Source organism: Lolium perenne, chromosome 6, assembly GCF_019359855.2.
Source record: "Lolium perenne isolate Kyuss_39 chromosome 6, Kyuss_2.0, whole genome shotgun sequence".
In the NCBI taxonomy this organism is placed as follows: Eukaryota; Viridiplantae; Streptophyta; class Magnoliopsida; order Poales; family Poaceae; genus Lolium; species Lolium perenne.
Window position 1 is genome coordinate 192,872,754 of NC_067249.2, and position 10,297 is coordinate 192,883,050.

General features: G+C 40.1%; 1 protein-coding gene across 1 annotated transcript; it reads right to left on the reverse strand.

The window, feature by feature from the left end:
• Window positions 1–646: 646 nt before the first annotated feature.
• Window positions 647–9,944, reverse strand: LOC127306584 (polyubiquitin-like). The gene is made up of 2 exons (XM_051337240.2): window positions 9,875–9,944; window positions 647–2,000 (listed from the first exon to the last, which is right to left on the reverse strand). The coding sequence occupies exon 2, from the start codon at window positions 1,998–2,000 to the stop codon at window positions 843–845; it is 1,158 nt and encodes a 385-aa protein (XP_051193200.1). The 5' UTR covers window positions 9,875–9,944; the 3' UTR covers window positions 647–842.
• Window positions 9,945–10,297: the final 353 nt, after the last annotated feature.

The window sequence follows — 10,297 nt, forward strand, 5'->3', positions numbered from 1 at the left end:
TCATAAATTCGTTGTAGCATTAGCTTGTACCTCTGTGACAATACGTGCAGCCACCAAACGATTAAACATCCAGCAAAAGGAATGTTCCTACTCCTTGTTCCTTTCGAGTTGGTTGTGCGGATTAATTTTCCTACGGAGAATAATGTGCACCCCAGTTGGTCGTGCTGATTAGTTTTTCTAGTCTACGTACATTAATGTGCACGCTTTGATGCTGAATAGCTACCAAGAAACGTACATCGCTGTTTCATACTGAATGATAACTATTGAACGAAGAAATGTAAGTCTTTTAGACGAAGAAGCAACCTTGTATGGCCAATAACGAAGTTAATCTGAAACATGGTCTTTATTGGACCTTCTTTCTGCAAGAGCTGGTTAGCGTGTGTCATAATGCAGGAGATTTAGCTTTGTTAAGTGAAGGATGCTAAGCTATGTTTGGGTTTATTTTCGAGAAAGATGCTAAACTATTCAAAACCTTCCAGGTAATTAATGTATAGCACGACTATTCCAAATTTTGAAGAACCGCTGCTCTTTGACACAACACAGGTTGAAAACCAAGAGATAAATAGTTCAGGAACATCTGATTTGAGGACAACAAAAAAACAGCGGCACTGCTTAAGCTGCAGAACACTGAGGCGCAGACAAGGGATAGCAAGCTCAATAATGTGGATGGTCACAGTTACAAGTAACAAGCATATAAGATTCAGTTACACAAGAACGAGTACCAAGCAGATTCACACCTTGAACACTAGTACCAACATAAACTACAGAAACGAAAAGCTCAGGTGCAAAAGGAAGAGCACCACCACAATCTGGAAAGAGCAACCATGCTTTTTGGAAAGACATCAAACTGCCAAAGTACCACCACCACGGAGACGCAGCACAAGATGAAGAGTGGACTCCTTTTGGATGTTATAATCCGCCAAGGTACGCCCATCCTCCAGCTGCTTCCCAGCAAATATAAGCCTCTGCTGATCTGGAGGAATACCCTCCTTGTCCTGGATCTTGGCCTTCACATTATCGATGGTGTCAGACCTCTCCACCTCAAGCGTGATGGTCTTTCCAGTTAGTGTCTTGACAAAGATTTGCATCCCTCCTCGGAGGCGCAGGACAAGATGAAGGGTGGATTCCTTTTGAATGTTGTAATCAGCCAGCGTACGCCCATCTTCCAACTGCTTCCCAGCAAAGATGAGTCGCTGCTGATCAGGTGGGATGCCCTCCTTGTCCTGGATCTTGGCTTTGACATTGTCTATGGTATCAGAGCTCTCCACTTCAAGTGTGATGGTCTTTCCAGTTAGCGTCTTCACAAAAATCTGCATGCCACCGCGGAGGCGGAGGACCAAGTGAAGAGTAGACTCCTTCTGAATGTTATAATCAGCCAATGTGCGCCCATCCTCAAGCTGCTTTCCGGCAAAGATAAGCCTCTGCTGGTCAGGAGGGATACCCTCCTTATCCTGGATTTTGGCCTTCACATTATCAATGGTGTCAGAGCTCTCGACCTCCAGGGTTATGGTCTTCCCAGTAAGGGTCTTCACAAAAATCTGCATCCCACCCCTCAAACGAAGAACAAGGTGTAGGGTGGACTCCTTCTGTATGTTGTAATCAGCTAAGGTCCGACCATCTTCAAGCTGTTTCCCAGCAAAAATAAGTCTCTGCTGGTCTGGTGGGATGCCCTCCTTGTCCTGGATCTTTGCTTTGACGTTATCAATGGTGTCAGAGCTCTCAACCTCCAGAGTTATGGTCTTCCCAGTAAGAGTCTTCACAAAGATCTGCATCCCGCCTCTCAGGCGCAGAACAAGGTGGAGGGTGGACTCCTTTTGGATGTTGTAGTCAGCCAATGTCCTGCCATCCTCTAGCTGCTTTCCAGCAAATATGAGCCTCTGCTGGTCCGGAGGAATACCCTCCTTATCCTGAATCTTGGCTTTAACATTCTCTATGGTATCAGAGCTCTCAACTTCAAGGGTTATAGTCTTGCCGGTCAGCGTCTTCACAAATATCTGCATCTGTTTCATGCAAACATATGATTATGTCAAATAACTGTAACTACACATCTCAGTATGACATTTGAATGGATAAGCAAGCAAAAAAACATATATAGAGATCCATATGAGTAAACATGTGAAGATGCAGTTGGACTCTATGTACTCCCCCTAATGCATAGAAAGTTGTATATACAGGCTTGGAGAACTACATGTTTACTGTTTCGAAGGTGTGTAGTTGATGAGACTACTGCGGTACTGCATATCTACAAACAGACATATGATCCATCAACTAAAACTTCATGTGCAAAATTTCTAGAAGATAATGCAAGATTTCGAGAAGACAAATGCTAACGCTTGTGGCTAGTTCTGGGTTATTGCCCTTTTTGGTGATCAGGATTCATTCTAAGAAAAGAATTTGACTTGGAAAACCAAACCACAGGCCAGCTTTTGCACCATAGAATTTGTCTTCAATATTAGATTCACATCGATAGACTGCACCATGTGTGATCCAAGCAGGATCTCAGTTGTCTATCTCAATACTTTTTTACATAATAAATAAAACCACCCTTCTTTCGTGAGACAGTTGTGATTCCGCTTTCATGTTTTGGATTGAGCTTTGTCAGTCTTTCTTTTTCTTGGAGGACCTTCCCACAACACACACGCGACGCTAAGGTTCCCGTGGCAACTGAACTAGGATTCAAAGCTAGCATAATACAAGATTTGGAGAAGACAAATGTTAATGCTTGTAGCTAGTTCTGGGTTATTGACTTACTAGACCATAGTTGCGCGCGTTGCTGCGCCCATCCATATTTCAAGTTATTACATAGTTGAAATACAAGTATTTGATATTTTATTATATTTTTAAATTATTGTTTTGAAGGAAAATATTTTTATTTTTATTACATGCTATATTTAAAAATATTTATTGGCCATTTTTTGAGCTATGAATGTCATTTCTTAATTGCGTATAAGGAATATTTTAGTTATAAAGGGTTTAAATTTATAATATTTGTGGTGTTTTTAAGTTGTTAAATAACTGATGCATTTTGGTCCAGGTATTTTTATATTTTATGATTTTTTTTTTGAAAATTATATTAGTTTTTATGTAGTTACATGAAGTAGTACCTTTTATTTTGTTAGGTGAAGGGTTATCGTAGTTAATTAAATGAGTTGTATTTATGATTTTCAGTTACCATTGGTTACTAGTAAGTTTGCACGTGCACTGCACGTCAAATATTAAGAATTAAAAAAATAAAAATTTATAAAAAATGCTGAAGCTCGTATATCAGCCATTTTTTCTAGTTATGATCTTCTCAATCATGGTCTGGCTACATGAGTATGTAAGACAACAAGCTTGCCAAGCTTTACCCCTCGGGCTGCTATATTATGGTAGTGTCAAGTAGTGCTATACCATCATCTAGAATGACCTAATTGCTTCTTGAAGTAATAAAGCATCCTTTCTCGAAAAATCTAGAATGACCTGGCCCTCGACAAGCTCCTTCAACCAAGTCGAGAGAATAAGTCCTTCCCTCATTTCCATTTTTCAAGGCCACGTCGTCAATGGTCGGCGTAGTAACAATGCACGCATCAGCATCATCACCACCAACATCAGGAAGTGCTAGGTTAACATGCCATTCATTATGAAGATCTCACCTGATCAAGCTATATCAATCAAATGGAACCGTGCTGATATTTTTTTTTAGGGATTTAGTAGTAAGCCATATCCTTGATCCATGAATTATTTCCTTGCACTGGCTAAAATGCCTAGAATGTAGTTAAAGAGGAGTAGGACAGGCTAATAGGGATTGTCTCCGGCCATGTAAGGCATGGACAGGCAATCCTTCACCATGGAGTTTGCTCATGGATCGCTCTTGGTGTAGTCGCCAGCGTATTGCAGTAGAACATGCTTCGTCAATATAAAGTGTGCCATCAAGACAAGCGGGACACCATCTGCAAAACTCCAGAAGAACCCACTTGTTATGGGGAGGAATCCAACAATCACTTCATTGTGAGCCTACAAAATTCGGGTGCCATACAGATCGAAAGAGAGCAGAAATCTAGTGCCATAGCAAACATATATTTGTAAAAGCATCTCTAGTGACATATTAGGCATCAGTGGGGAACACAAGAATTCATTGAAGTCTCGACTCGCCGTGAGACAATTAAGTATATTTTTTTTACCTATGAGCTTTTTTTCATCCCGTGAATAGTATTTTTAAAGGATATGATGAAACTTTTGTTCCTACCCTCAAACATTTATTTTGAATCCTTGAACATTTTTCTAAAAGCGAGATCTTTATTTCTCAAACATATGATTTTATAGAATACATGTTTTTTAAAAAATACATGAAATGTTTTTTCATACAATATTTGTTTGTACCAAAGATTTTTTTTCTTATATCTAAAAAAAATTTGTGTCTTAAAAAGTATTTTTTTGTAACTAACATATTGCTAATATTCAAATTTATTAAGCAATGTTCCCCCGTTCGACCAAAAATGTTCAAAGGTTCAGAAAAATGTTCACCTATTTGAATTGTATTAGAAATGTGCATACATCTCAAAAGTATGTTCTCATTTTGTATACTCTAGGAAAAATGTTCATGTATATTTATAAAAATTAGACCTTATAGAAATGAAATGTATTCATAGTCCTTCATTGTTCCAATCTTAGCAAAGTCCTTTGGTTGGCCACATGGCCGCTACGGCTCCCTGTGAGCATACGCAATGCCTCAAGTGTGAAGACACATTTAATGTCACCACGCGCACTGCTGAACGTAGAGCGAAAAAGCCAAACCAAATTTTCCATTCACAGCCCAGCGCTCGGTCTGCTCGCGAGCCAATCCTGAGCTGTCCACCGGTGTCAGACGTGCATGTGCCTTTTCTTTAGAGAAAGTACACGACGGTTCTAGATCAATGCGAAACAACTGTGAGATACTGTTCATAGCGAATCCCTCCATTCTCAGCCATTAGATTTTCCAGTCCAACGGTTAGGATTCAAGCTCTCTATACAATTCAAAACTGGTACACTATATAGGAGTATAGATAATTTATAGTTATTAGCAGAAATGGAAACTGGCCAAATAATTTCTCTTTGCGATGTGACAGGACGCAGCTGCAGAAACTATGTATATTTGAAGTATTATAAGAGTAACAAGCAGGAGAGCATGAGCTTCAGCGTTGTTATATTTGGGAGGAAAGTAAAGGTTTCTTGAATTTAAGAAGAAAAGTAGAGAGTTCGGCAGGCCAAGGGAGGAGGCGTCAGTGAGGAAAAATAAATTTAATACTTTTTTGTAAGATTTTTCAGACCTATAAGTTTATAATGAACACAACCCAATAGTACGATGAACGTTAATTTCATGATCACAGCATGGAAACATCACATGCAGGAACCTGTGCACCATATATATATTGCTGACTTAAAATTAGACAACAAGGTAAGGTAGAGATGATGCACAGTAAACATACCAATCCCCGCAAAAAAGTACAAATACACTGCACACTACTATTTGATAGGCATGCAAATGTTCTATTACTTGTAAGGCATATTTAGATGCCATGAAAAGCGATAAAAATAGAAGTAGTATTTGCCATCCTTTTCGACTATAGTATTCCTAGAGGGGTCAAAATGCAGGTAAAATTTGAAAGTTTGAAGAAAAAAGAGGCATCCCCCTCGAGCTGCATCAGGCATTCTTTACAAATACTTCAGTGCCATCCACGGGAAAAATAGTATAAAATTTAATTGGACAAATAAAACTGCATACTATGTAGAGGAATGCCGAGAGGTTAAGCTCTGCTAATTAATTCCTTCAGGTCCCAAGGACATTTCTTTTCACTCTTCTGCATCGACCTTTGAGTTTGCTGATCTACAAGAAATACCTTCATTTTGCTGCATCCTATTCAGTTACTTCTGCATATAGTAAGATAGGCGTTTAGGCTGTGCTAACAAAACAATACTACCGGACTGTAGGAAAGAAAGAAAAAGGTCAATTTCTCTTGTACAATTCACCAAGCATATAAAAAAATGTGATTGACTTGCTTGATCAGTGTTCATTCAATTTCCACTCACCAATCAGTGGATCGTAAAGGAATCGTGTCAAACAAGAAAAAATGCAAACAATAGTGCAAGGACTGGAACAAAAGGTAAAGCGGAATACCGATAGTGCGCTGTATATCTTGAATCCATTGGTTCAGTTGAGCTTCTGTTTGGATCTTTCTGCCTCCATCCCTGTCTGGGAAAACCAAACGTATCTCTACTACTATAATGCAGCAGTTTTGAAATTTAAATTTCATTGGCTCTGGCAGGTATCTCAGAGTTGCTTTTAGCCGTCGATTGCACCTCATCGGATGGCTATAACCAGCTGGATTCGCCAGTACTCCTTTCCCGCTCTCTTCCGCGCGCATGCTTCAGTCGCTGGTAGCTGCTCGACCGTTCCCGAAAGCTCCACAGCATGTAGCACTGCTGATGTTTTTTTATTCGAAATTAAGCCAGTTGTTGGCCGGACGTGCTGGATAGACTCCATTTCTTCATCTCGCGCACAGGCGCACAGCAGTACCGCACACCACCGCCTCCATGGTTCCTTCCTGTTACAGTCCGTCTCGCTGGTCATACTCATATATCACATTCTCAGCTCCATTTCCGTCTCCGTTGCATCGTGCCTTGATTCTTCAAGGATCTTGCTGCTGTCAGATCATAGAGTTTGGTTGAGTTGAAGTGTCATGTGTTACACACCACATCTCCTCTCTGCAGCGTACTACATCTAGATTGACACCTCTTTTTTTTTTTTTTGAGAATCACAGTACAAACGTAGACGCTCACATACACACGCATACACTCACCCCTTAGAACATCTAGATTGACACCTCTTAGCTCTCTAGCTGTTGTGTCGTCCGCCGCCGTGTACATACGTATACAACCTGTACACAGGCAAGCATGCCCTGTACGATTCTTGAATGATGGTTATGTGTTTGCACAGTTCATTGACGTCAATTGATACACATCTGATGCATCTTGTTAGTCCTGGAAGTACAATTAGTGCGGTTCCTTTTTCTTTCTTTCGTTCTTGTGTGTATCAACTGTGAAATTGCTTAAGATATATTAATTCAGTACCAACATTTTGTATATTTACTAATATTATCTTCTAATTTTGTTTTCCGCATGAAAAACATTGACCGCAGCTGGTAGTTTTGACGTGTCAGCGCCTGACCAACACATCCTTCTTCAGCCAAACATGTGTCGACCGAATATTGGTACCTGAATGAAGACCACCAGTCCATCTGGAGTTCATGTATCTTCTATTTCTTCAGAAAATCAAACCGCAGCCGATGCATAAATAGATAACAGTAATGATGGTCACGGTAGATGTATGTAAGCTACAATTCACCACTAGCCAATGTAAAATATAAAGAATGTTGCTTGAGGAAAAAGGCATATAAATCATAAAAAAAGATCAAATGGGAAAGTATGAGTTGATTAAAACTCACTTCTTAATTGTGAATTGTAAAGATGGGGAAGAAAGGTAGAAAAATAGAAAAAGGAATCAGCACAAAATTTTGTAGGATGCAAACGCCACAAAAAAGTAAAGAGAACGAAATATACAGAAGATGTTTAAGTCACGTATTACAGTGAACTTGAGAAACAAAAAATGGAAGAAAAATATTTAAGAGCATAATTAAACCATAGTTCAATTCCGTTTTCCGAAATTATTAATTTACAATAGGATAGAATAAAGAGTTCTTTCAAAATGAATGCAACTTTTTTTTTTTGAAATAATAAGAACTCAACTCTGAGTCCGTGGACTTTAACGTGTCTAGATAGGTTGTACATCCATTTCCTTAACCAAATAAGTCAGGCTTATTTCTTATAGAATAAAGATCTTACTCTGCAATCTGACAAATACAAGAAAACATTTAACGTTCCTATATAATCTAAAAGTGCCAATGTGTGGGTTACATAAAAATAAAATTTATGAAGGTATTAATTTTTTATATAGATATCAGGTAATGTTTGTATCAACTTAAAAGTTATCATAGCCAAACTATAACGTTGATAGTCAAATTTTTATATAGATATCATGTAATGTTTGTAGCAATTTAAAAGTTGTGACAACCAAACTATAACTTAAATAGTCTAGCCACGCAAATGCGTGGACTACCCTACATAAGATGGACCCTTAATATGTTTTCGAAATCTAATCATGAATATATACATACTCATATTGAATTGGCCATAAAAATTTGTCTCTTCTTAATAGGTTATAATTTGATTGCATATGTATTAAAATATTCTTGTAATGATATCAGGTTATTATTCCTTCCATTTTTTGTTATAGGGTGTATTAGTTTTTCAAAAGCCAATCTATGTGCCTATGTTTGGCCGAAAAAGATATCAACATCGTGCATAAAATAAAAATAAAAATAATACTTAAAATTGATATATGTTGCAACGTGCAAAGCACGTGCTACTTACTAGTACGAGTAAAGGCATAGAAAGAAATTGGGTAGCCAACCTCAGGAACTCGATGAAAAAGTTGTGAACTCCATAGCCTACAAACCACATGTGTAAAAATACCCTTTGCCAGTCCCTCGTGCATCCCTGTAAAGAAATCAGTTATAAGACCAACTGGCCAAGAGCAATGCTCCAGATTCCATGTGGAGAAGGGCCGATCGTTGAAAGCAAGGACGATACACGATGGAAACTCAGTCGCAGGCGTACCCCCTGATCGTTATCTGCACTATTGGCCTTGACGCTGCTTCATTTGCTGGTGGAACAGGGCACCGCGACAGACCTTGGCGAGCAGACACTGCGAGCCTGCGAGAGACTTTCACCAACGACGACCTACGACCTCATCTCTGTATCCCGTGGCCTCCACCCAACCAGCCGCGGCCGCTGCCTCCTCTCGTCCGTCTCTTCAGGTCGCGGCTGATGAAGACGAAGTTTTGTGGGAAATTGGAAAATCGAAAGAAAAGACCAATGCTATAAAGATCTGTGCGTGAGAAGGAACATGAATGAATGGAACAATAACGCATACGATCGTGTGTGAATTAATGGAGGCCAGACGAAAGGACTGGGGAGACGAACCGGAGGGTGCTTGAGGCCCAAATACATGGGCCCTCAAACTGTTTCGGGGCCCAAGTAGTGTAGTGCAGGCTAACACAATTGTGGGCAGCCCTAGAACGAAATTGGGCCTATACAACGAAGAAAGCCTTTTTAACGATGGAACAATGTTTGTTCGCGAACGGAAATGAAGTTCGGACGTTTTGGTCCGCCAGATCCTCCCATCGAACGGCTCACGGGCCAGAATCGCTGTGGTGAGGTCCTGCTGGTTCCATTATACTGTTAACTAATTGCCCTTTTGGGTGATCAAGATTCATTTAAAAAAAGAATTTGACTTGGAAAACCAAACCACAGGCCAGCTTTTGCACCATAGAATTTGTCTTCAATATTAGATTCACATCGATAGACTGCACCATATGTGATCCAAGCAGGAGCCCAGTTGTCTATCTCAATACTTTTTTACATAAATAAATAAAACTAGTGAAAAAACATACTTATTTCCAGTTAAGAGAAAAACTAACTTGGCACATAACATTGAAAATTGGATTGGATTTCCATAACCTAATTGTCTAAAATCGTACAAAGGATATACCAAAACTCTAATTTCATCATTTTGTAGGAACCATTGATACTGATCAGAACTTGCAATCTGACGGAACCAGACGGAACCAGACGCAACACAAACCAGAACAGTAGTACAATACTAGATTGCAACAAAAATCAGAACCGCCCGGCCATACACAAACCCTAGATTGCAAGAAGGCATTGAATCGAATCGATACAACATGTGAATCGAACCATCAGAACTGAATCGGATCGGGCGAGTGAGCGGAATCGGTACCTTCGCGGAGCGACGGGTGCCGTCGATTGACGACTCGTAGCGAAGGAACGACGACGAGTGGATTGCGAAAGAATTCGTGGCGATCGGAATGTGCGCCTTGTAGTTCTTAAGGGTAGGCCGTCGGTTCGGCCTCGTTTCCTACGGGCCCGGTCGTTGCTGGCTGGCTGGCTTCTAGAACACTCGAGGCGGACCTGGTGCTTTCTGGTAGACACGGGCCTTCCAACCGTAACCTTAAGCCCATGATATAATTGGGCTGACGGCCCATGGAGTTACTGTGGTTAGCCTACCCATCCCGCTGTTTGGGATGCATCGACAGTTTTCCAAGTGGGAGGGCCTTGCCACCTAGCCTGTTGACGTCTCAGTGGAAGAACCCAGCCCGACGCAAATTATTTTTCTTAATAAAAAGTAATTTAGATAGGGCAA

Bases quoted from the DNA above. Each gene is read 5' to 3' on its own strand.
- LOC127306584 (XM_051337240.2), bottom strand. From the start codon at position 2,000: ATGCAGATATTTGTGAAGACGCTGACCGGCAAGACTATAACCCTTGAA.